Genomic DNA, 27,906 nt, shown 5'->3' on the forward strand with positions numbered 1-27,906 from the left:
ACAGCCCGGGATCGAACCAGGGTCTGTGGTGATGTAGTGCCTTAGACCGCTGCGCCACTCGGGAGGCCCCTCTGTTTTTTAATTTGAATAAATTTGCTAACATTTCTAAAAATAAAAAAAATGTCGCTTTGTTATTGTGTGTAGATTGATGAGGAAAATGTTTTCCTTAATACATTTTAGAATAAGGCTGTAACGTAACAAAATGTGGAAAAAGGGAAGGGGTCTGAATACTTTCCAAATGCACTGTATAATTAAAAACGATTACATTACACAATAGATTTCACAACACATTAGCTGTGTGCCACTACCCTACATCACAAAATCTATGTGTACGTGTGTGTATAGTGCGTATGCTATCACGTGTGTGTGCCTGCTTGTCTCTTTCACGCTGTTCCATAAGGTGTATTTTATCATTTTTTTTATTTTTATTTTTTTTTATCTGATTTTACTGCTTGCATGAGTTACTTGATGTGGAATAGAGTTCCATGTAGTCATGGCTTTATGTAGTACTGTGCGCCTCCCATAGTCTGTTCTGGACTTGGGGACCATCAAGAGACCTCTGGTGGCATGTCTTGGGGGTATGCATGGATGTCTGAACTGTGTGCTATTAGTTTAAAAAGACAGCTCAGTGCATTCAATATGTCAATCATTCTCACAATTACAAGTAATGCTGAAGTCAATATCTCTTCTACTTTGAGGCAGGAGAGATTGACATGCATACAGTAGAAGTCAAAACTTTGGACACACCTACTCATTCAAGGGTTTTTCTTTATTTGCACTAATTTCTACATTGTAGAATAACAGTGAAGACGACAAAACTATGAAATAAGACATGGAATCATATAGTAAGTAAGCAAAAAAAGTGTTAAAGATTATTCAACCACCCTTTGCCTTGATGACAGCTTTTCACACTCTTGGCATTCTCTCAACCAGCTTCATGATTTAGTCACATGGAATGCATTTCAATTAACAGGTGTGCCTAGTTAAAAGTTAATTTGTGGAATTTCTTTCCTACTTAATGCATTTGAACCAATCAGTTGTGTTGTGACAAGTGGTATACAGAATATAGCCCTATTTGGTAAAAGACCAAGTCCATATTATGGCAAGAACAGCTCAAATAAGCAAAGAGAAACGGCAGTCAATCATTACTTTAAGACATGAAGGTCAATCAATGCAGAACATTTCAAGAACTTTGAAAGTTTCTTCAAGTGCAGTCACAAAAACCATCAAGCACTATGATGAAACAGGCTCTCATCATGAGAAACGCAACAGGAAAGGAATACCCAGAGGACAAGTTCATTAGAGTTACAAGCCTCAGAAATTGCAGCCCAAATAAATGTTTGAGTTCAAGTAACAGACATCTCAACATCAAATGTTCAGGGGAGACTGCATGAATCAGGCCTTCATGGCCGAATTGCTGCAAAGAAACCTATACTAAAAGGACAATAAGAAGAAGAGGCTTGCTTGGGCCAAGAAACACAAGCAATGGAAATTAGACTGGTGGAAATCTGTCCTTTGGTCTAATTACACCAAGTTTGAGATTTTTGTTTCCAATCGCTGTGTCTTTGTGAAACGCGTGGTAGGTGAACGGATCATGTGTAGTTCCCACCATGAAGCATGGAGGTGGTGGTGTGATAGTGCTTTGTTGGTGACACTGTCTGGGATTTTTTTAGAATGCAAGGCATACTTAACCAGCATGGCTATCACAGCATTCTGCAGCACTACGCCATCCCATATGGTTTGCGTTTCGTGGGACTATAATTTGTTTTTCAACAGGACAATGACCCAACACACCTCCAGGCTGTGTAAGGGCTATTTGACGAAGAAAGAGAGTGATGGAGTGCTGCATCAGACCTTGCCTCACAAATCACCTGACCTAATCCCAATTGAGATGATTTGGGATGAGTTGGACCACAGAGTAAAGGAAAAGCAGGCATCAAGTGCTCAGCATATGTGGGAACTCCAAGACTATTGGGAAAGCATTCCAGGTGATGCTGGTTGAGAGAATGCCAAGAGTGTGAAAAGCTGTCATCAAGGTGGCTACTTTGAAGAATCTAAAACATATTCTGATTTCTTTAACACTTTTGTATAACATGATTCCATGTGTGTTATTTCATAGTTTTGATGTATTCACTATTATTCTACAATATAGAACATAGTAAAAAGAAAAGAAAAACCCTTGAGTGAGTAGGTGTGTCCAAACTTTTGACTGGTACTATATTATTAATGTTGGCTCTCCATGTACATTTAAGGGCCAGTGGGTCTAGAGGGAAGCCGTGCTTCCCTGTTCTGGCCAAATTGTAATTTTAGTAAGTCAATCATTGTGGAACCTGACCACACGACTAGACAGTAGTCCAGGTGCGACAGAACTAGGGCCTGTTGGACCTGCTTTGTTGACAGCGATGTTAAGAAAGCAGCGCAACGCTTTATTATGGACAGACCTCTCCCTATTTTAGCTCCCTATTATTATGTTTTGACCACGACAGTTAACAATCCAGTGTTACTCAAAAAAGTTTAGTCTTCTCAACTTCTACACTATTCATTGTAAGATTTAGTTTTAGGGTTTAGTGAAAGATTTGCCCCAAACACAATGCTTTTCGTTTTTGAAAAATTTAGGACTAACTTATTTCTTGCCACACATTATTAAACTGACTGCAACTCTTTATTAAGTGTTGCAGTGATTTCACTTGCGGTGGTAGCTGACATGTATAGTGTTGAGTCATCAGCATACATAGACGCACAGGCTTTACTCAGAGCCAGTTGCAGGTCATTAGCAAAGATTGAAAAAAGTAAGGGGCCTAGACAGCTACCCTGAATGCCTGACTGCCTGGATTGTGTTGGAGAGGCTAGACAGTTAGCTATCGATGAATAGCAAGGGATATAAAGTTATAACACATATGTTTTTCCAGCAGCAGAATATGATTGACAATGTAAAAAGATGAACGGAAGTCTAACAAAACAGCTCCCACAATATTTCACTCAACCAATCATTTGTGTAAGTGCCGTACATGTTAAATGCCCTTCCCTATAAGTGTGCTGAAAATAAGTTGTTCGTTTGTGAAATAGCATTGTATCTGGTAAAACACAATTTTTCCCAAAAGTTTACTAAGGGTTGGTAACAGGCTGTTTGGGCAGCTGTTTGAGCTATTCTTGGGTAGAGAAATGACTTTTGCTTCCCTCCAGGTCTGAGGGCACACACTTTCCTGCTGGCTTAGATTAAAGAGATGGCAAATATGAGTGGCAATGTCATCCACCATCATCCTCAGTAATTTTCCATCCAAGTTGTCAGACACAGGTGGCTTGTCATTGTTGATAGACAGCAATATATATATATTTTTTTACCGCTTCCACACTCACTTTACGGAATAAAAAATGACAATGCTTGGATTTCATAATTTGGTCAGTTATGCATGGATGTGTAGGTTCAGAATTTGTTGTTGGCATGTTATGCCTAAATGTGCTAATCATGCCAGTGAAAGAAAATCATTAGTGCAGTTGGCAATATCAGTGGGTTTTGTGATGAATGAGCCATCTGAATGAATGATGGAGTGGAGTTCGCCTTTTTGTCCAAAATTTCATTGAAGGTGCTCCAAAGCGTTTTACTATGATTCTTTATATAATTTGTCTTGGTTTCATAGTACAGTGTCTTATTTTTGTTCAGTTTAGTCACATGATTTCTCAATTTCCAGTATGTTTGACAATCGGCTGTGCAGCCAAACTTATTTGCCATCCCTTTTGCCTCATCCTTAATGGGTGTATGCTTATTAGTAACTGGAATAAACGATTTCATAAATGTGTTAAATGCAGCATTTGGTTGCTCCTCATTACACACCACAGACCAGCAAATATTCTTTACATCTTCAACATAGGATTCACTCCAAAACATATTGTATGACCTGTTATACACTATATTAGGCCCAGCCTTTGGAACTTTGGTTTTCCTAGATATGGCCACTCTAATATGATCACCACATCTGATAGATTTGGATTTTGCTTTAGAGCAGATTTCGGCAGCATTTGTAAAGATGTGATCAATACATGGTGATTTCATTCCTGTGCTGTTTGGAAATAACCTGGTAGGTTGACTCATAACCTGAACCAGGTTGCAGGCACTGTTTACAGCTTGAAGGTTTTTCTTGAGTGGCCAGTTTGATGAAAGCCAGTCAATATTTAGGTCAAGCAGAATATATACCTCTGTTGACATCACATACATTGTCAAGCATTTCACACATATTATCCAGACACTGACTGTTAGCACTAGGTGGTCTATAGCAGCTTCCCAACAGAATGGGCTTTAGGTGAGGCAGATGAGCCTGTAGCCATATTACTTCAACAGCATTTGACATCACATCCTTTCTAAGCTTTACAGAAATATGACTGAACATCAACTGCAAAACATCCACCATTGGCATTTGTTTCTTCTGAAGATGGACTTCCTACTTGGGCAAACCGACTCAGTAAAACTCATAGGTGCATGATTACTGCATATAATAGCTCTAGGATTGACAGAAGCATTCAGAGGACTTAAAGAGACAAAAATGTGATTACTTACATTATGACTGCCAACACTTCTGGGACAATGTAAATCTGCAAAAGCACTACGACAACCAAGCGACATAATGGTAGGGGTTATCGGAGCATGGCTCGGGTCACTGATAAGTCATTGTCTCAAGGTAACCTTGAAATGCACAGACAGGGTCCAGGAGCCAGGATGATTTGGATGGACTCCATCATTCCTGTAGAGCATCTTCTGTTTCCAAAAGGTGTCAAAGTGACCTATAAAAGTTATGCCAACAGAGATACAATAATAATTAATTAGGCTATTTAAATTTGGCATTTTAATTACATTTACTTAGGGAAAGCTACCCTAGCCTTATGGACACGCCACCTACGAGCCAATGTAGGCCATAGTAGAAAAGTTGACCTATTCTACAGATCAGAACATTCACCTTAACATTTTGACAAACTATTACTTTTTAACATTATTAGCGCAGCAACGCTCACAATGCAGTAGTCTACGCACAAATGAACATTTGGCTACCGGGCAATGAAAGAAAGTTGAAAACCAATAGAAAACAAGAGAAATAGGCTACTGGCTTCATTGGCATATAAAAGTCTTTATAAAATAATTGCCTCCACGGATACGGTTGGATTTTGCCTCGGCAGCTTTGAAGCAAGGTAAAACATACCTCATGATATGTAGTAAAACATTCAGGTTTCAAACAATTAAGTAGCTTTATGTTTTCAAAATGCATACTGCCTCCAGCTCATTGCAAAGTGGTGTGTGACGTGCTGATGAAGCCTACCTTCCGTTGCCCATACATTTAAAATGGCGAATGGGAAGGGCGCTTCAATTACCAGCTGAGAAATAAAAAATAGCAGCTCTTTTAATCATGGCCAAAAAAACGATTTTTAACACACGATTGCATTTAGAATTGTTGTGCAATGATTGGGCTTATAAAAGCACAGTGACAGATTTTCAGCTCAAAGGCTCTGTATCTAAATAACATGCATAACAAATATACACACGGGCCAATTTAATTACACTAAATTATGCAAATTAACCCATAGACTGATAAGCATGACTGGTCAAATTGTATTTCCATCCATGAATAGGTTAAAAAGCATTATTTCACAATGAGATTTTTTTCCTTCTCCTGGACAATTGGCCAGTGCCAATTAGATATAGATATAGATATATATATATTTATTTATTTATTTATTTACCGGCAAACAGAAACCCTGACACACACACACACGACAGAGAGTCAAAGACAGGGGAGGAGGACTGGAGAGGGCCATATCTGTGCTGCTCTGTTTTAAGTGCTGTAGGATTTGACTGGAGTATTTGAGAGCATGCTTTCTCTAACCACTAACCTCAACACCACTGAGAGCTAAGAGCTCTGCCTCCCGCCACCTCAACCTTACAGCATTCTATCAAGCTTTGTGTTTCTGACTCAGTCAGTTAAATATATATATATATTTTTTTTGTTGCTTTGGAACCTTAGAAGTCATTAAAGTTCTGCTCCTTCTCCAGCCACTCCAAAAGCTAATAATTTTCATAGGGAGCATCTTGAGCAAAAACACCTCTCCTTCCAGATAGCTGGGGTTCAAGAAGCCAGTCTTCAATCAATACCCATCAGACGAGCGAAGTGTCTGGGGAGGTCTGAACCTGGGATTGCAATCCAAACACGGGGTGATAGAATAGAATAACTTTAACTCCGTCCCTGTGCTATATGCTGGTCTCTAGGGCAAAACTAAAGGTCGGCCAGACAACAAGGGAGGGCTTCTGCTGGCTAATAAAACAGCCCACTTTATGAATGCATAACGATCCATGACCAGAAGGGTTGCTCAGCAGGAAAAACAGTAATTGGTAGCAGCCAGCTTCCCTGTGCTACACAATAAGAGGTTGGCCGATTAATTAGGGCCGATTTCAAGTTTTCATAACAATCGGAAATCGGTATTTTTGGACACCGATTTGGCCGATTTTCTTTACACTTTTATTTAATCTTTATTTAACTAGGCAAGTCAGTTAACCTCTAGTGACACCCCATCCCATGAACGGGACCGTTGTCATCATCTGACACTAATTAGCATAACGCAACGGACATAAATATTCCTAGAAAATATTCCTATTCATGAAAATGACAAATGAAATATATTGAGACACAGATTAGCCTTTTGTTAATCACCCTGTCATCTCAGATTTTCTAAATATGCTTTTGTGTAAGTTTAGCGATATCCTAGCATAGCATTTTGTCCAGCTAGCAGCAGGTAACTTGGTCACGGAAATCAGAAAAGCAATCAAATTAAATTGTTTAGCTTTGATGAGCTTCGGATGTTTTCACTCACGAGACTCCCAGTTAGATAGCCAATGTTCCTTTTTTCCAAAAATGGTATTTTTGTAGGCGAAATAGCGCCGTTTGTTCTTCACATTTGGCTGAGAAATCGACCGGAAATTGCGGTCACGACAATGCCGAAAAATATTCCAAATTAGCTCCATAATATCGACAGAAACATGGCAAACGTTGTTTTTAATCAATCCTCGAGGTGTTTTTCAAATATCTATTCGATAATATATCTGTCGAGACAATTCGTTTTTCAGTAGGACCGATTAGAATAATGGCTACCTCTGTATTTTATGCGAGAGTCACTATGGGAGCCATCAGGTGACCACTTGCGCAATGTAGCCGCTCTTCAACATTAATGCGTAAAACTACGTCACAATGCTGTAGACACCTTCGGGAATACGGAGAAAGCGTAATCTGGTTGATAGCCCATTCACTGCTCAATAGGGACGCAGCGCTTTCAAAACATGAGGCACTTCCAGATTGGATTTTTCTCAGGCTTTCGCCTGCAACATCAGTTCTGTTATACTCACAGACAATATTTTTACAGTTTTGGAAACTTTAGAGTGTTTTCTATCCTAAGCTGTCAATTATATGCATATTCTAGCATCTTGTCCTGACAAAATATCCTGTTTACTATGGGAACGTTATTTTTCCAAAAATGAAAATACTGCCCCCTAGTCACAAAAGAACACATTCTTATTTTCAATGACGGCCTAGGAACGGTGGGTTAACTGCCTCGTTCAGGGGCAGAACGACGATTTTTACCTTGTCAGCTCGGGGATTCAATCTTGCAACCTTACAGTTAACTAGTCCAACGCTCTAACAACCTGATTACATTGCACTCCATGAGGAGCCTGCCTGTTACGCGAATGCAGTAAGCCAAGGTAAGATGCTAGCTAGCATTAAACTTATCTTACAAAAAACAAATCAAATCATAATCACTAGTTAAACTAGTAATATCATTAACCATGTGTAGTTATCTAGCGTGTCCTGCGTTGCATATAATCGATGCGGTGCGTATCGTTGCTCCAATGTGTACCTAACCATAAACATCAATGCCTTTCTTAAAATCAATACACAGAAGTATATATTTTTAAACCTGCATATTTAGCTAAAAGAAATCCAGGTTAGCAGGCAATATTAACCAAGTGAAATTGTGTCACTTCTCTTGCGTTCATTGCACGCAGAGTCAGTGTATATGCAACAGTTTGGGTCGCCTAATTTGCCAGAATTTATGACATAACATAACATTGAAGGTTGTGCAATGTAACAGCAATATTTAGACTTATGGATGCCACCCATTAGATAAAATACAGAACGGTTCCGTATTTCACTGAAAGAATAAACGTCTTGTTTTCAAGCTGATAGTTTCCAGATTCGACCATATTAATGACCTAACGCTTGTATTTCTGTGTGTTATTATGTTATAATTAAGTCTATGATCTGATAGAGCAGTCTGACTGAGCGATGGTAGGCACCAGCAGGCTCGTAAGCGTTCATTCAAACAGCACTTTCGTGCGTTTGCCAGCAGCTCTGCTGTTTATGACTTCAAGCCTATCAACTCCCGAGATTAGGCTGGTGTAACCGATGTGAAATGGCTAGCTAGTTAGCGGGGTGCGCGCTAATAGCGTTTCAAACGTCACTCGCTCTGAGACTTGGCGTAGTTATTCCCCTTGCTCTGCATGGCTAACGCTGCTTCAAGGGTGGCTGTTGTCGATGTGTTCCTGGTTCAAGCCCAGGTAGGAGCGAAGAGAGAGATGGAAGCTATACTGTTACACTGTCAATACTAAAGTGCCTATAAGCACATCCAATAGTCAAAGGTTAATGAAATACAAATGATAGAGAGAAATAGTCCTAGAATTCCTATAATAACTACAACCTAAAACTTCTTACCTGGGAATATTGAAGATTAATGTTAAAAGGAACCACCAGCTTTCATATGTTTTCATGTTCTGAGCAAGGAACTTAAACGTTAGCGTTCTTACATGGCACATATTTCACTTTTACTTTCTTCTCCAACACTTTGTTTTTGCATTATTTAAACCAAACGGAACATGTTTCATTATTTATTTGAGGCTAAATTGATTTTACTAAGTTAAAATAAGTGTTCATTCAGAATTGTTGTAATTGTCATTGTTACAAATAAATTGTCAGATTAATCGGTATCGGCTTAGTTTGGTCATCCAATAAATCGGTATCGGCGTTGAAAAATCATAATCAGTCGACCTCTACTACACAAGCACAGTTCAAAAGGTCCCCCTCCATAACTGTCTATAGGATAAATTCCATTAATGAATTTGTAAGTGTCACACATACGGATCGGTAGTGGCCAATGAGCACAGGCGAGGTGGGTGAAACCGATAAGTGGATGGACAGCTCGTGGAGGAGTGTTGGTGAGTCATTGTGGATAGATGTACAGTGCAGTGTATTGTGAGATGCTTGTCTGTGGACTGTTAAACTAACAGTGTAACAGTAGGCTGCATTGCCTCATCTGGGCCTCTGAGGTCAAGAGAGAATGGGATGTATGTCACCCAACAGGACAGAAAGAATAGCCCAGTCTCCTAGTGCAGTCTTGACAGCTTCTCTACATTTCTAGGAAGAGTTGTCTTCAGTGATGATGCAAATGATCTAATATGCTCCACGTTCACTCTATTAGAATGTAGAATGTGCTTGTATTACAACAGAGAAACCATAGACCAGTAGAATAGAAGGGAATAAGTGGTCGTTTGAGGTCAGGTGACACCACAAAACATTCGGCCCAATAGCAACTAGGCAATTGTCCCGTTGAAGAGCTAGCAAAGTTATAACGAATTAAAGGAGCTGCAATGCTGCACGCTTCTAAACCCCTATTGCCTAATTCCCATTCAATACGCCAGTCATTGGCAGAAACTGGAGGATATTCCTCTGGTGCCTTTGATCCTCTCCAGTCTGTTTACAGGGATTCTCTCAGAGACCCAGCGCCATGCACAGAAATAAAAGTCGGATCTACGGGAGCAAAATCTCTCCAAAATGATCATCTTGTCGCCGTAAGCCAGCGCATTAAAAATCCATGTCTGTGCTGCTGTGCAGTGCTGTGGCGTCGATGTCTCTTTTTCTCTCTCTCCTACCACAGCAAACCAGTGGAGCTCTTCCAGTCCCGCTAATTAAGACAAATCAGCTCACTCAGCTTGAGCCGTCTCTCCCAAGCACCAGACAAAGAGGGAAGACAGGGTTGACCCTGGGAAATAAGAGGAGTCAAATTGCGAGGAACATCTCTCAAGGACGTTTAGAGTTAGCCTGGCACTCCATATCACGCCCAGCACCTTCACCATCAATCACCTAGAACTAATGCAGACAGTAGAGAGAAAATTGCTAAGGTTTAAAGAAGCCAAGAAAGAGATTCTGTAGCCTCGGATGCCTCGAGAAGTGTTTGGGTCAAGCGAGAGAGAGCTGGTTGTTTTATGCAGCTGCTCTTTTCTAGGCTGGCAGAGTGGTTGGTTGGTTGGTTGGTGTGGTGTGTGTTTGTGTCAGAAAAGCGGAAATGATGTCTGCATTTAGAGGAAGCAAACATCTGTGGGCGCTGCCAGAAAAGCAACTTTGGATTCTATCCACCGGCGTTCAGGGCAAAACAAACAGCAACCCTGCCGTCAATGAAGAGCAAGGGGAACACAGTTTGTCAGCGTGTCCAAACCAACTGCTCACTGCAGATCCGAAAATGAACTAGGCACAAATTCAAGGACAAGAAACGTGTATAAAAATAAATAAATAAATAAAAACTTATTGGAGACTTTGAAAACTCAATAACCTTTAAGTACTTACAATCCCTGAGGGTCATGTGGTGAAATTAAATCACTCCTGGATTCAGTCTGTGCTGAACAGTCCTCAAAGGCTGTGAAGGGCGGTAGGTAGCCTAGCGGTGGATCGAATCCCTGAGTCAACTAGACGAAAAATCTGTCGATGTGCCCGTGGGAAAAGCACTTAATCCTAATTGCTCCTGTAAATCGCTCTGGATAAGAATGTATGCTAAATGCCGTAAATGTAAATGCTTTCTGGAATTGACCTCCTGGAAGAGGACGTTTCAGCAGTGTCACGGGTCTACAGGAGACCATGTTAATGAGCTTTTCCATTATGAGCTGCAAGGTCACCTCCATGGCTACAGCTGGAACATGTGCCTGTGTCCGACAAATATGTTTACCGCTGGGCTAATTCAATGTACCTTTCCTCCTCGAGATTCTCATCTGATATGAACGCCAACGTTTGTTAAACATTGAGAATTATAACGAGTGGATTGTTCTTTTTGCCTCTAGGAGTTCAGTGCTCAATACTAAACAATTTAGTGCCACTCTGCCTGTCTGAGAGACTGAGCTTGCACTGAGGGGGAAATAAAACAAATATATAAAAAATGGGGAGAGAAATGAATTGGCCCAGACTAAATTGAAATGAAGAGGCTCCCTCGGCACTAATATGAATGCTCCTCAGATATTGGATTTCCCAGTTTCCCAGTTGGACTCTCAGAAATTAGAAACTGTACTCACGGTCAGCGATGTACTCTGCGGATGTGGCGGGCACAGCTGGCTCTGCGGGTACTTCCTCTGGCTTGGTTGCCATGATGGCGGCAGCAGCAGCAGCGGCTCCGTTACGTTCCTGCTGGGTTTTCCGGATCAGCGCTGCCAGTGGATGGTCTGGGTCCATGACTTGGAGGGGCTACAACACAAATAGATGTGGTTAAAAGGCTTAGAACTACTGGTCAGCATAACCCCCAACAATTACATTTGAGTCATTTAGCAGATGCTCTTATACAGAGCAACTTATAGGAGCAATTAGGGTTAAGTGCCTTGCTCAAGGGTACATAGACAGATTTTTCACCTAGTTGGCTTGGGGACTTGAACCATTGACCTTCCAGTTACCGGGCCAATGCTCTGAACCACTAGGTAACCGGTCCCAACAATAGGAAGCTATAGCGGTGAAACTGAGACACCTCTGGCTGATGGAGAGGACAAACAACGCAAGACAGAGTAATGGTTCTAACTAGCTGATACATGTGTCATGTTATGACCTACTTATTACAACTCATTTAGCATGAAGTTTGGACTAATATACTAGTTGAATAATATGTAAACATGTACACTGATGATTTATACAGGTGTTTCTAGCCTTGTGTGTGCAATAAGAGTTGACATACAAGTTATCAAAACCCTTTAAAAGAACAGACTAAAGGATCTAAAGGAAAGATGGGACTCTTGATATTCAAGTAAATTGGGAAAGAAAATCAAATGTACGTTTAAAGGATTGAGGCCTTTTTTAAATTTGGGACGAAAATCTGATCACATTGGTTTATTTAAGAGCCTTTTATCTCTTCATTTACTTAGCGCAATTCACTCGGAATTACAACAAGTGACAGTGATTAAACATACAGAATATTAAATCAAGAGATGAGGAGAAAAATACTTGATGGTAGCTCATCCTCAACCACAAAAATCTAAGCACTTTGAAGTGAGACACACTTTGAAATCAGGCCCAATTATGCTGTTGAATACAACAACTTAACAGTAATGTGTGATTAATTCAAAAGTCTATGGGCTTTTGAACATTAAAAACCTAACCATGGGCTAATTAGCAAATGGTCAAACCCTATAAAAAAAATACAGTATAAGTCATTAGACAAATTGTGGGTTGGCTTGAACGGGCAAAGCCCGTATGGATGGGAGATAATTGCTCTAGAAAGGCCCTGAGATGAACTAATTCCATGGTTTTATGGTTTCTTTATTCCCTTCAAAGCCAAGATAACTATGTCTAAATAAGACAGACCAAAGCAATATGGTGGAGACTTCGAGTGCTTTTCACAATAATGCTTTCTCATATCCAATTATCTCAGCTAAGGCTGGGGGATGTCAACCTTTGTCCTATCGCAGGCCTGGGCAATTATTTTCATGGAGGGCCATATTAGAATATATTTTTGCCATCGCAGGCTGGAATCATATTACAGGATTATACATCATGTGTATGACTGTTCTGACAGATATCTACTGTAAATCACATCCAGATATGCTACTTATTTTACTTTTTTAACATGAACAGAAATAAACCTCCAATAAATATTTCCCTGTGGTTGTGCTCTTCATCGACTGCACTGATGCAAGCTCCTCTGTAATTTCAGTGTCTGGGGGTATGCCTCGTAAGAAAATCAACAACTGCGCCGCGACACGTTCATCACTGCTCTCATCCAGGGCCAACGAGAAATAGGTGAAATCCTTTACCATGTCTTTCAACTGTTGTTCCATATTCATTACGGTGGCTTCAACACGCCGTGTCACTGTTCGTCTTGACAGGGAAACATTTTCAAACAGTTCTTTCTTGTCGGGGCAAGGTATTACTGCAGAGTCAATTAAACTGGGGCGGCAGGTAGCCTAGTGGTTAGAGCGTTGGACTGAAATGTTGCTCGATCGAATCCCCGAGCTGACAAGGTAAAAATCTGTCGTTCTGCCCCTGAACAAGGCAGTTAACCCACTGTTCCTAGGCCGTCATCGTAAATAAGAATTTGTTCGTAACTGACTTGCCTAGTAAGATTAAAAAAACATTATTTAATTAATTCACCCTTCAGCGAATGGCTTGCTATGTTTAGCAATTTTGAGGGACAGTACATAGCTAGCTCTCGTAATTCTGTCATTTGCTGAATGCAGTTTTGTGTAAAGTCCTTGCTGCTTTTGCAACTGAGAAAGCAACTCTTTCGATGCATTTGCCCTCTGCTTAGAATACATTCCTATATTTCTCTGCACGCTTCGTCTGGACGTGTCGGGACAAGTTGTAGTCTTTCAAGACAGTGATGCCCTCTTTGCACACTAAGCTTTCCCTGATACCTCAATAAATATTTCGATGTCCACTCTTGCTCAAACACCCTACTTTCATGGTCTACTTTCCTTTTCGTTGAAAAACACATTTTTGCGCAATTTCTAGCTAGCTACTATTTGTAACTGTGACGTGTGTCAGCCTGTCAGTCACTGTCTGTCCTCGTGCAGATGTTATTTATATGTGCCTTCAAAATAAATGTCCCAAAAGCGGTGGGAGTTAAATCATTATACAAAGGCGAGTATTCATTGGGCTTTTAATTTGAAAAACAAATACGTTTTTGAAAACTTTACTATAGCAAATTCTTTATGTAATCTGAGCATGATTCCGCGGGCCACATTGAATCAGGTCCCGAGCCGCATACGGCCCCTGGGCCGGCAAAAAACGTGATACACATTTTTGTATTATTTTTTAACCACCGTTTTCAGAACTAACTAATAATTGCCTCATCGTCCTCTCTTAATATTGTTTGTTCAATCGCTTATAAGGCTGTGATTGAGAATAGCCTATGCCTATAAACTCCCGACTTTCATTCTTGTTCTTTTTGAAAGCAGCAACTTTAGGACACCACCTTCTTAGGCTATTGGAATATTTGGGAAATAGGCTACGGTTCATAGCCTTAACTTGGACATTTGGTTTTCCGTATCGCATGGAGGGATAATTTATTTCTTAATAAGCTTAAACTTGTCAATTTTTCTATTGGCTATTGACATTTTTTCATCTATAATTATTAGTCCCCTGGCCACCATACGTTTTAAGGTTATTCAAACTACTTTTTGAGATGGAACTCATTAGTTTCATTAATTGTTTGATCAGGAGAAAGCCATGCAAGCATAAAATGATGAACGCCCAAAGTCATATTCTTAGCCTATCAACAAGAGAGAGAGGGGAATTTTTATATTTTATAGTTAGACAAGATAGTTAAGGAGTGTCCAATATACAGTGCATTTGTAAAATATTCAGTTCCCTTGACTATTTCCACATTTTGTTACGTTTGTATTTAATCAATTTTAGATGGTTTTTTTCTCTTCAATCTACACACAATACCCCATACTGACAAAGCAAAAACAGTTAATTTTTGAATATGTATTTTAATAAAAAAACGTAAATATCACATTTACATAAGTATTTAGATCCTATACTCAGTACTTTGTTGAAGCACCCTTGGCGCTACAAGCTTGGCACACCTGTATTGGGTAGTTTCTCCCATTCTTCACTGCAGATTCTTTCAAACTCCGTCAGATTGAAAATAGCTGTGCAGCGACGCTCCCCATCCAAAGTCTCTCCAGAAATGTTCGATCAGGTTCATGTCCAGCCTCTGGCTGGGCCAATCAAGCACATTCAGAGATTTGTCCCAAAGCCACTCCTGCGTTGTCTTGGCTTCTTGACACAACGCCCACTAGGCCCGGAGGCCAGCCGCACCAATGTGTCGGAGGAAACACGGCATACCTGGGATGTCTCATGGTCTGACAAACACCCCTTTAGCTTGGCCACCTTCCACCGCATAAGTAAAAGACCGCCATTGGCGGAGGCGGTGGATTGAGACGCAGCCCATGCAACAACAACAAAAAAGATATCTCTAGCTTAAACAGACGGATTTTGATGGGGCTTTTCGTATTATGCTAATTCGATTTTCGTGGGGAACTCGACATCGACTCTAGGGGGTTTAACTAAAATGGCTCATGCAATGGAATGTATTTTTTGTAATGTCAGTTGAATGAACAAATAACAGCACATATTGACGGTTACACTTCCTGCTTTTCCTTCTTGCTTTGCTCTTATGGGCGCCAGTCCACCCATTATGCCATCATTGACTTGAATGGGGAACCCGTTCTATTCATTCTATTTATATGGCAGCACATGCGGTCAGGAGCGGAGGAGAGGATAAAATGTTTGTCTTAAAAATATTATTATTATTTATTTTTGCTATTCGAATGGTTATTACATTGACCGCAGTCATTTGGCTGACCAATAACCGTGATCCAAAGTTCCATGACAGTCACAGATCTGGTCCTTACCTTCATCAGCTCCTCAAGGCGAGAACTCTTCTTAGGAGCAAACAGGCTGGGGTGGAGGTAGTTCCCATCCCCATCATCGTCAGAATCATCAGACTCTATAGAAAGACATTAAAGTATGAATAAAGAATAATGGTTCATGTCTTAAGTACTTGCATTCTGAATTTGGTTCATGTATTGTGTTGTTAACATACATTCTGTGCCCCTGTTCTCAAAGATTTCACATGCATTGTAGTATAAAACTATGTATCCCATACATTATTTCCAACACTTTCTATATGAACTCTTTTTGTTAACCTCTTTGACCCCCGTGGCTTACCCTGCGAGTCCTGCTTGTCGGATGCAGGGGTGTAGCGGCCCTCCTTCATGGCCTTCAGGATGTGTTTGTAGTAGGGGTTCAGGTAGTGTTCGAAGTTCAGGAAGTCAAATTGGGAGTTGCCAGACTGTTTGGCTTTCAAAACAATCTCAAACTGGGCCCCCTGCTGGCACACAAAGTTGGCGGTCCTCTCAATGATGGCATGGGTTTTGGTGGTCGCTGGCTGGAGAGGAGAACGGAAGAGCACACGCACTAAGTCAGCAGACAGGAAAGTTATCAACAAGGCAGGGCAAAAGAAGTATGGGGTTAAGGATAGGTGACAACCTGGGGCCGTATGTATCAAGCATCTCAGAGTAGGAGTGCTGATCTAGGATCAGGTCCCCCCACTGTCCATGTAATATTATTCATTGTGATCTAATAAGCAAAGGTGATCCTAAATCAGCACTCCTACTCTGAGACCCTTCATACATACGTATGAACACAACACGAGCCTGCTGCTGCCTACCACCGCTCAGTCAGACTGCTCTATCAAATCATAAACTTAATTATAACATAATAACACACAGAAATACGAGCCTTTGGTCATTAATATGGTCAAATCCAGAAACTATCATTTCGAAAACAAAACGTTTCTTTCAGTGAAATACGGAACCGTTCCGTATTTTATCTAACGGGTGGCATCCCTAAGTCAAAATATTGCTGTTACATTGCACAACCTTCAATGTTATGTCATAATTATGTACAATTCTGACAAATGTATTACGGTCTTTGTTGTGAGTAAATGGTCTTCACACAGTTCGCAACGAGCCAGGCGGCCCAAACTGCTGCTTGCAAGGAACGCAAGAGAAGTGACACAATTTTCTTTGTTAAAAGAAATTCATGTTAGCAGGCAATATTAACTAAATATGCAGGTTTAAAAATATATACTTGTGTAATGATTTTAAAGAAAGGCATTGATGTTTATGGTTAGGTACACGTTGGTGCAACGACAGTGCTTATTTCGAAAATGCGCTTGTTAAATCATCACCCGTTTGGCGAAGTAGGCTGTGATTCAATGAGAAATTAACAGGCACCACAAAAAGTATATGCAACGGAGGACAAGCTAGATAATCTAGTAATATCATCAACCATGTGTAGTTAACTAGTGATTATGTTAAGATTGATTGTTTTTTATAAGATAAGTTTAATGCTAGCTAGCACCTTACCTTGGCTTCTTGCTGCACTCACGTAACAGGTAGTCAGCCATGCAGGCTCTTCGTGAAGTGCAATGTAATCGGCCACAATCGGTGTCCAAAAATGCAGATTACCGATTGTTATGAAAACTTGAAATCGGCCCTAATTAATCAGCCATTCCGATTAGTCGGTCGACCTCTACTATAAAAGGTCCATATAGCATGCACGATCGATTTTGTATTTCCACTTCCAATTTGCAAAGAAAGGAATCTGAAAATCTCACCCTAAACATTGTCAAATCACATTTGTACGCATTCCTCAGAGATCCTAGAACGTAACAAGACTTCACTATATATTAGGGGTGTAGTATATCCTATAGGACACCATATTTGGTCAGAGAGCGACACCTTCATGGCACGCCGATGACGCGGGATGTCTTCACTTGAACGATTGTATCTTTGTCAAATAAGCACCAATTGGGGTCAAAGCTAGCTAAATAGCCAATGAGCTGGGCTTTACGGGAGTATCCGGAGATCCTGTGTCTGTTGCAAAATGTAGGTGCTAACCTTTTGCGACAGTATTCCCTTTCCTTTTGGACAAAAATTATAAGAATATTCAGAGTTATGAAGTTATGAAAACTGGTTGTTTTGCAAATGTTGAACTTATAATATGGCTACTAATACTGGAAAAGTAAATAAAAGTCCAAGTATACAGATTTGATGATATTTTTGCATAAAAATGTAATATGAATGCAACGGTCTCCTTCACGATTTGCCCAAATGGTTCTGGTTGACGTCACACTAAATGTCATGGAGAACGCTCATACTTTAAGTTATCCATCTAAAACTTTACACATACACTGCTGCCGTCTTGTGGACACCATCGCAATTACAACCAGAGTGATGGCTAGAACTGGGACCTTTCTATTGCATTTCAAAGATGGTTGTAGAAAAAAAAAAGTTGTTTTTTTCTTTGTATTTTCTTCTACCAGATCTATTGTGTTATATTCTCCTACATTCAAAGTGTTTCCTTTCAAATGGTACCAATAATATGCATATCCTTGCTTCAGGGCCTGAGCTACAGGCAGTTAGATTCGGTATGTAATTTTAGACGAAAATTGACAAAAAGGGGCTTCTTGACTTTAACATACATTTACAAAATAGAAAACATTTGGATTTGATGTGATACATTATTAAATATCACTGAGGCTGTGTACTTTCAATGAATCATTTTCGTTAGGTACCCTGAGTACCAAAAAAAAGAGAGCGACAAATCGTGAAAATAAAATTTCTCATTAATCTAAAATAATGAATAATAAATGAAGACCTTTGGAGAGGAGACGCTTAGGCCTGCACTCTGTAGTAGCGTCCCTATACACATACACTCCTAATGCATTCAGAGCCTCCAAGCGCTTGCGAGAGTAGAAAGCTCCGTAGCGGCAAATAACCTTGCAATTATGAAGATAAATGAGGAACAAGGAACTTCTTATGGAGTCATGATACACAGAGAGGCAGAGCGAGAGCTGATTCCTTCTCCCCAGCCCCCAGGATGTCAGACCGTCTGCTCGTGCTGCCTGAGCACTCAGACTTGTGATAATGTGGGGGAAATACAGCCACATCCACAGATTAATAATTCAGATCAGATATTCTGAGAATGGTGCCGGCTTTGACTAATTGACCGTTTCAAGGCAGAGCAATTGGAAGGGCTTTGCTGAGTCCCCAATCGAAATCTCATTACAAGGACGCGTAGAAAGAAATCAGCAGGTAAGGATTCTGTGGCGTGGGTGGGCCCATTGTCTCACAGTGTGTCTACTCTGGACATCAGAGGACGCTTTGACAGCCAGAGCGAGGGAGAACTATCTGTCACATGCATTTTATTGAATCACTTCGTGTGTGTGTTTGCGTAAGACTGAAGTTGGGTAGAGTGTGTGTGTGTGTGTGTGTGTGTATGTGTGTGAGAGAGAGAGAGAATCAAGGCCATGCTGAGATGAAAGCCTCCCAGTCTACAATAAAAAGAAGCCTGCAGATGAAAGGCGAGCGGCAGTCAATGGGGGAAGCAGCAGCAGAAGAATGGACAGCCTGTCCTGGTGGACTGAGATGGAGAGAGACAGTCAGGATGCAGGCCCCCTGATACTGGCTGATGCAAACCAAGGCAGCACAGACTCCTCTTCTCAGACTCCTCCCAGGCTGCAGGATGTGAGTGATGACCTCAATAACCTCCTCTAGATCAGACACCTTATCGTTCGCCTAGTCTCTGGCCTCACCACCTGTCTGTTGGCAGTCTGATGGGCCTCACAACATCAATACTACCTCACACACAGCCGTCACCAGCTGGGACTAAGTTCTGCTGGTATCTCTGCTCTGTTCCCTTCCTATTCTCTCTCTGTGGCTCCATAATAGGGATTGTTGTAGAAAAGGAACCGTTGACTGCCTGACCCACCATTTTAAAATGTAGTTATGACTCTGATCTGCCAAAAACCATTCTGCACCCCTGTGGTCCATCCTGTAGATTTAAGCATAAAGCAGTGGGACGTTGTGTAGGGCACTCACCAGCTCCACATCGGGGGGGATTGCCAGGCCCGGGGGTGCCACGTAGGGTTCCTCGCTCTCCTGCGGCTCTGCTTCTTCTGATGGGGAACAACCCATAAGGTCAGAGAGAGAAGACAGGAAAATAGATTAGAATTCACCCTACAGTCACTGTGAAACACAGCCACTCAACGTTTCCTCCTCTCCTTCCTCTACCCACTCTCATCCGGCCACATTGCTCGAGGCACTCAAAGTTTCAGCTTTACTTAATCTTAACTTTCTGGGAGGGCGCGGTCCCTGTCACAATTATTTACAACATCCAACCCCATCCCCCCCAGTGCGAAATAATAGGCAGACAAGTCAGCTGGAAATTAGATTACAATTTTATGCTTTGGTTCACTGTGGGGAGGCTGCAGATGGATGTAGGGGTAAGCACATTTAATGCCAAAAATGGCTGCCAAGGAGCCCAGCCTAGACCTTTTTACGGTTAATGGACGCCACTGTGCAGATTTAATCAAGCGCTCCGCCAGTCGCCCGAGGTGTGCCCCGGCACCACAACAGAGCCAAATGATTGGTTCATGCTGAGAACTCCATCCCTGACTAAATCAACCCCCCCCCCCCCCTCCCACACACAGGAGGGGGTTTGTACTGCTGAGTAATCCCAGGCAGCGCTGGGCCAGGTTACACAATACTGATGACAGCACTCAGACACATAGCAATAGTACTGTACCATCTGCTGAGGAAGGGGCACCTGGGTGCTGGCTAGAGGGGGGGGGGGCACAAGTGCTGACAGCTTTCCCTACATCTCTTATTTAAGGATATAGGTACACGGTTAATTTCCGCGTTGACAATGTGTGGGCTAGCATGGTTGGGCTGTCAGGGACATTAGGTCTTGATAATAGCAGTGGCCTGGCTGATAAATAGGCCTGGTATTTAGGCTTTTGTCAACAGACTTCAAGCTGCAGAACAGTTTGCTGTTAGCTGTGTTATGAACGACTGTCTAATTAGAGGATAGAGCCAGGCCCGGCGTGAAGTAGAGTGTCCTGACAGACACTTTCATCATTAACACTCCCTCCCCCAGTGTTAGGTTGTCAGTCAAGATGTTGGACTGACCGTCACGACTTGACATTGACTGTCAAGTCCAAAGCAAAGATACTTTAGCACCAATGAGATAAAAGACTCTCTAGCTAAGTGCCTCAGGCTTTGAGACAATGTCCACATTTTGGAATCGGTTTACCCTCAATATGTGTGGATACTTGGACTGGCTAGTGCAGGCTGTCTCTGGGATACCAAACAGAATCCAGGCCTTAGTATTCATGTGGTTAGAGTGGGCCAAAACAGAGCCTAGTGGAGGGGTTGGAGCCCAGTACTGGACCTCACAGGTGATTAACAGTCAGTACAGTTGCAAGCCAGTAAGACTATTTCACATTCAGAGGTGAATCTTGAAAAGCTTTCTTTTTTTATAGCTCCAGGGCTTCAAATAGTGGTTTGCGTCTCCGGGGAGCCTGCCATGATAAAAAATGTATCATAGGATTTTCATTGAAGCTAATGTGCGAGCCTCTCCACCAGCGGATTGGTTTGTCGTGTGTGTGTGTGTGTGTGTGTGTGTGTGTAAAAGTTCAGATGCTTTCTCTCTTTCTCCTCTCTCATCCTCTATGGGCAGGTCAGAGGAGAAATGTTCAGTGGTTGAAAGTGGTGAGGAACTGTGAATATGTGTGCGTGAAATGTTTAAATCCTTTTGGACTGTAATGCGATTTGGGATTAAATAAATCAGTGTGCGTGTTCACCAGTCTCCCTGTTGGCCTCCTCTTCCTCAGTGGGTTGAGAAGGGTCGTAGTAGTCTGCACTGTAGCGGAAGCCCACTGAGTTATAGGTGCCTTCATCTGCGAGAGCTTCACTCAAACGCTTGTATTCTTCCTCTGTGTGGGACAAACATACACATTGAAAGAGTCATGAGAATGGTACGGTTAATTTATTGGAAAGCACAGTCATAGAAGGCTACTGTACTCTAGCATGAGACAAAAGAAGAGGATTGATTCAAAATTATCATTCCATCCATCCTAGCTAGTTTCAAGGATGTGAACAGTGTCGTGAGCTGACATAACAGAAACTAAACCAGATGGAATTTTGTCTTACCTTACAAAACCCCTTTTCTGTTGCAATTCATCTCATAGCAAAGGACGGTGAGGAATGAAAGACAAAAATCACATCTAACATGATCAATATTTTTTATGTGTCTTGTGTTCCCACAATGGACAGATGGATAATTGCTAAAGCCCCACTACCCAAGGGCAAACAGCATGAGGGGCAGAAAGTAACACAAATTACATGATGACTCATGCAATCCTGTCAGTTTGGGAATTAAACACCATATTTCCCTTAAACAGTCACTTATCTAATTGTCAGTGCTATTTCATTATAAGTGACAAACTCCTTGTTATAAAGTTTGCAGCATTGCTAAAATAACCTTAGGCTAGTCTGTGTTTGTAGCCTTAACACTTCAACTGCTAAAGCAGCCAGTTTGACTGATCATGACTTATTTATTTTTTATTACTCTCCCATTTATTTACTCTCCCATTTATTTACTCATGCCCCCTTCCATCCTTGACTTTTCCTAAATAAGTCCATATAACACACTGCCGTTGTTCGAATCTTATATCACAAACAAAACTGGAGTTGCCCTCATAAAACTGGTTGTGTCATTTTTTTAAATGGTTCTCCTGCTGCCCCTCCTCCTCCCAACAGTAGGGCCTGCTCCGCTCCTGTTTCCGACAGTTGAAAGTGCAATGCATAGCTGATACTCACCCTGATAATTGCCTCGAAACTGAACCTAAACTAAACCGATACTAATTTCACACATATAACAGATTAAATCAATTAGTATGATGAGGAGAATGGGTGAGTTGATGAGCGAGGGGAAACAAAAGAAGCATAATGATATAATCACCAATTGTGAATGAAGAACATGGTGGGCCATTCTACTGTAATGATCCATTCTAATTATAGGCCTAATTTTAAAATGGTATGTGCCCAATATCAGTTCACCGAATCCAAGTAGTCTTATCAGTCTACTCTGGCTTACTTTGAGTAGGCTAAACAGCGAGCATGTGCGTAATTGTACATGACGAACTGATTTCGAGCTCTGGGAAAATATCCACACCGGGCAGCAGGCATGAGTGTCAGAGAAAGTGATGCAGCTTGTGGAACCTTATGTTGGCAATGAGTGCAATGTCACCATGGACAATTTATTTACCTCACTGTCATTGGCACACAAGTTGCATGCAAAGAAAACACCATGAACAAAATAAGGCACCTGCACAGGCGTTGTACTCCACAACGGTGCTGAAAAATGACAGGACACAATCAAGAGAAAACCGGACACTATTACGCACTACAACCAAACACAGGTACGTCAAAGTGTGTCAAGCTCATCAGCTTGAAGGGGGGGGGGTTGTCTTTCGATGCCCAGTGGATGTAGTGTTATAACGTGTTAAAACTGATGGGCATTTTACCACTCAATGCAATAAAATATACATCTTTGGACAGGAGGGGTACTTCTGTATGGAAAATCAGACAACGACATAAAAGTTAATGAAAAAAGTTCAACTTGACGGCATGTTCATAACAAGTACAACAGTACAACTGATGCTGATTATCGAAAATTACATTACATAGTCAGTCTCAACAATAGTCTATAATCAGTCATTCAACCAGACAGTGGCCGTCGGTTTGGGTTTTTACTCTACCTTCTATAATGGTATTTGGTTTGTTAAATGTGAGTAGGCATGTGTAAAGTCCATTTTTATAGTTTACTCCCGCTACTAATCTTCACACAGACCTAGTCCCACCCCCTGTCACTCAAGGAGCGCATTTGTTGTTGCTTGACCACAAGACACTTTCGTTCAGTCTGCATGGTCAATGCAGCACTTTTTTTTTTTATTTAACCTTCACTTAAATAGGCAAGTCAAATTCTTATTTGGAATGACGGCCTAGTGGGTTAACTTGGCAGTAATTTTACCCTGTCAGCTCGGGGATTCGATCGAGCAACCTTTCGTTTACAAGTCCAACGCTCTAACCACTAGGCTACTTGCCGTCCCTGCACATGCAACAACGTTTCCAATTGTATCCTAATATAAATCTACAAGCGTTCTATGATTACAATATTAGTTTATGTTTCTACATCTGCGAACAGCTAGTTTGTATTTTCTTAGCATGTTATGCTAAATCGTGTTAGCCACTAATGATAACCGCTAGTTAGCTGGCTAGCTAACAAAAGCTAATAAAAGTACTGACTCAGAGCAGACGTGGGTAGCTAATACTGCCTGATACCAGTGCTGGTGGAGGCTTAAATCAGCATGTTATGTGTGCAACAGTGTCTTCTAAATCAAAGAGGAATAGGCAAAGCATGAATATGTTGGCTATACGAATAAAGATTTAATGTAGCCAAAGATTATAGGGTCCCCTAGGAAACACGGACCATCACTTTGGTTCCTTCACTGTCCCAATAACTCATCAATGGTATTTTCATTCGTTGTCATGTCAAACAACACTGTTTTCAAAGTGCCCACTATTATTTATATTCTAACTATGGAATTATATTAAATATTCTATGTCCATGATTGCAAAAGTTCACACAAGTGCTTTGATCTAAATCGCAATTGCAAGATTTGGTTAAAAATAAGGCCTGGTATTTTGCCCATATCGAGGCAGTGTGGAAATTATCTCAAATGAGTGCAGGAAAAGCAGAAATGTATGAATATGCAGGAAATGATTTTAGGTTGAAGTTGAATTGAACAGTATAAAACAATACGAATGGAGAAAGACCCTTTGAAATCATTTAGAATATATGTTTCCACCCTAGGCTTACACACTACTCAAAGCAAATTTAGAACTTTTATTAATCAAAAACATCAAATACCATATGACATTTTGGCCATATCGCCCAGCCCTATCATGGACTTCGCAAACCTACTTACTAGAGGGTCTGCATGCACTGAAATGACCCCCGTACTTTAGGCTACATAGAATCTACCCTCTCAAACTCTCTCATCATCTTTGACATAGCTTCACTACCATACTTTTCTTTGCCATCCAAATAGGAATCAGATCAGAATGTGGAAATTGAACTGAGGTTATTACCTAGGATAACATGGCCTTTCTGTTGCCAGTACAGAGAGAAGGGCACATTAGCATACTGTAATCAAAACAACCTTCCAGTGCCTGAAAACATTCTGTTGATGGAGGTGTTACAGAATACATCACTGAAACTACAGCCTTTTGAAAGCTCATTCTGCCCGGTGAACATAAGGGGATTCATTCCATTATTCACTTTGGCACCTTATGTAGAACCTAATTGTTGCATAGTGTTTTTGTTTTCCTTTCAGTTAGAACTTCCAGTCATCTGAAACAGATGGCAAATGCAGAGGCTGAATGTCCCCACAAATGTGCGATTGAAACACATGAGCACTTCGTGAAATAATGAATTCACCACTGTCTTCCACAGCTTATCCAGATGAGCCGAGGCATTGCACAGCAGTTCAGACACCACAGACAGAGTATGATGCCCCCAGCTGTGAATCTGATAGACCTACCTTGTCTGGCTTCTTCCTCCAGCAGGTCTGTGTGCATGGCCAGGTACCGCTCCTCATCACACAGGGCCTCGATCCTGGCCTCCTCCTCGGACAGCTGGTAGTCTCTGTTCCACGAGCCTGCGTCGTACTCCGAGAGGTCATGTAAGTGACCACGCCCATCATACCTGTAGGGTGAAGAGAGGGGTTAGAGACATGAAGAATGCCAATTGAGAGAAAAGACAACACATGGACCTACTTACCAACACAGGTTGGACCCTAAAACAAAGAGTTTTTAACAACAAAAAGTACTACCTCAGTCACAAGTCTTTCATGAGGGAGTGTATGGTACTGGAACTGAGCAATCTCGTCACAATACAGACACAATAACCTGAACAACTCCCAACATAGGCTCTCTAGTGCAGTTTTCTGGCAAACTTACTCTGTGAATCTCATTCCTCTCTCAACAAATTGCTACGGAGCAACATCCCTGCATGAACACAGAAACAAACCAAAAGAAAACAACTCGCCTCTTACCTTACAAGGTTCAAGTTTCCCCCCTATAACACTCACCAATCCTCCTATATCTGTAAAAAAGGTACATCCACACAAACCCGAGCACATAAATACCTATCCGTAAGAACCCAAACGGACGATATTTTCCTGCGTTCGCTCCCCTCTTCCACCTCTCCAGAGTTCCTTCGTCGAAAGAGAGAAGTGGGCACTGGGGTTGGCATTGGGGGGTCAGGCAGGACCCCTTAGCCTTAGGCTACTAGCTGGGGAAATAAGGGCTGGTTATGTGATAGAGAGACACACACATACATTGGAAACAAGAGACAGGCCCAAAAAGATTAAGGTGGCTCAACGAGACCATGAAGGGCCAACATAATGTCCCCCCCTTCATGGTTCAAGTGGGTTTATTTCCAAATAAACAACAACTTTTACAGGTCATCATTGCCAACATGCTCTACAGCCTGCAAGAAAATGTTATTAGAAATGAACAACTGAAAGCAAAAGGGAAACAACTGAGTTTGGATACTTGGCAGGCATTAGTCAACAGTATAAGAGCCTACATTTTGACATGAATTACTGTGAACCACCTTAATTCACATATTTGACATACAGTAGTAGTTTGGGTTGAATTTGCCGTGGTATTATCAACAAATTCGATTTCTTGGTGACTTGTTGGTAAGGTTTGAAGTTCTCATTTGAATTCAGTTTAGTGAAAGGCATTTAGAGATGTTAGGTTGTTTACATCCAAATTGTCTTGGAATTAACTGAACTGAATAACATACTTAACTTAATATTCTCATGTTGAAGCTACCAGAGCAAATACAAATACACCAAGACGCATAAGCCTCCCTTAAAAAGGGCAATGGGCAGTTAAGTAATACAAAGTTGAATACAATATAACTTGTAGACGATCTATAGTCCAAAACCCTGTAAACAAGTACATTGATGTATCTGTAAATATGAGGCAATTTTATAAGGGGCAATTTTAAACAACTTTCAGTCTCATGTAGAGCTTGTTCACTGTTGAAATATGACCCAAATAGTGGAGGAAGCCTCTGCTTCCTTTTGTTAATAGCTAATGTATCTTCGTTTTCATGAGGCCAAAACTGACATTTATTAAGGAAGCTAGATAAAATGGTTCGCACACACTTGTACTTTCATGTGACAGTTATATTTGGAAAACTACGCCTTCAGCAAAACAATAATCCGATCGGTCCCTTCGAAAGACAGATCTGATTAGGAAAGTTGGTTAGGATAACAATTCCGTCTAGGTTTGTTCAACCGACCTATCAATCAGGATGTTCTTGTCCCCCATCCATGGTATGAGCTGTTTGCCCTGCTCGTGGAAGTGAGCCCTCTCGTCGTCCCGGAACAGCTTGCAGGCATAGCCGAACACCAAAAGCTCGGCATATTTTTTGCTGTCGCTCTCATTCTTCTTCACCGTCTTGTTGTTGTGGTCCCTCTTGCCCCCGCCTCGCCGATACATTCCAAATTAGCACGTGAAAACACGTAAAAGAAAGCTAGTGCGCTAACTAACGTTAGATAGGATATATCACTATCGTTTAATTATTGTCGTACTACAAAGTCTTTCTTTCTTCTTTAAAAAAAGAGGTGCGAAATGCCACAATAAACATACTCACAAAAAAAATATCTAACATGTGCAGCCATGTTGGAAAAGTTAGTAAATATGCTTTATGGTTCATGTGTGCAGATTCGTTAATTCAACCTCAAGATGGAAAACACCACACGTAAATCAAATCTTTCATTCCCCAATATTCTGATGAGAAAAAAATGGATTAATTATTTATTGATGTTGATAATAAATAACACATAATCTGTCATTTTATTAGCTACTACGCTCTCTTTTTGTATGTTGATTGCGCTACCATGTGATTGTGAAATAACTTTCGACAGAGACATGTATACTTCAGAACCCCTCGTCCAGCCTGAGTTTTCTCCTCTGTTTATCTTGTGAAGTTATTTTAGAGCCAGCAGCTAAGTAATTACGTGTTTTATTTCATATATTTACAGTGAAAGATATGTTATTTTTCGAATGAAAACATAGCTACTGAGTTAATTGTTTGCTCTTTGTACCATCTGGTAAATTATTCATACACAAAC

The 27,906-nt window shown here is 41.1% G+C and overlaps 1 protein-coding gene across 2 annotated transcripts in view; it reads right to left on the reverse strand.

The window, feature by feature from the left end:
* LOC110509738 (splicing factor, suppressor of white-apricot homolog) overlaps window positions 1–27,480 on the reverse strand; it is a 124,318-nt gene extending 96,838 nt beyond the window's left edge. The window contains exons 1-7 of one of the 2 annotated variants that reach the window (XM_036967199.1): window positions 27,072–27,480; window positions 25,297–25,460; window positions 21,493–21,624; window positions 19,730–19,803; window positions 16,011–16,230; window positions 15,695–15,789; window positions 11,366–11,534 (exon numbers count right to left, since the gene is read on the reverse strand). In XM_036967199.1, coding sequence (XP_036823094.1) covers window positions 11,366–11,534; window positions 15,695–15,789; window positions 16,011–16,230; window positions 19,730–19,803; window positions 21,493–21,624; window positions 25,297–25,460; window positions 27,072–27,271 — 1,054 coding nt within the window. In that variant the 5' untranslated portion in view covers window positions 27,272–27,480. Of the gene's footprint in view, window positions 1–11,365; window positions 11,535–15,694; window positions 15,790–16,010; window positions 16,231–19,729; window positions 19,807–21,492; window positions 21,625–25,296; window positions 25,461–27,071 lie in introns of both variants that reach the window. The other variant, XM_036967198.1, reaches the window with a different exon arrangement.
* Between the last annotated feature and the right edge of the window lie 426 nt (window positions 27,481–27,906).

Source organism: Oncorhynchus mykiss, chromosome Y (assembly GCF_013265735.2).
Source record: "Oncorhynchus mykiss isolate Arlee chromosome Y, USDA_OmykA_1.1, whole genome shotgun sequence".
NCBI classification, from domain to species: Eukaryota; Metazoa; Chordata; class Actinopteri; order Salmoniformes; family Salmonidae; genus Oncorhynchus; species Oncorhynchus mykiss.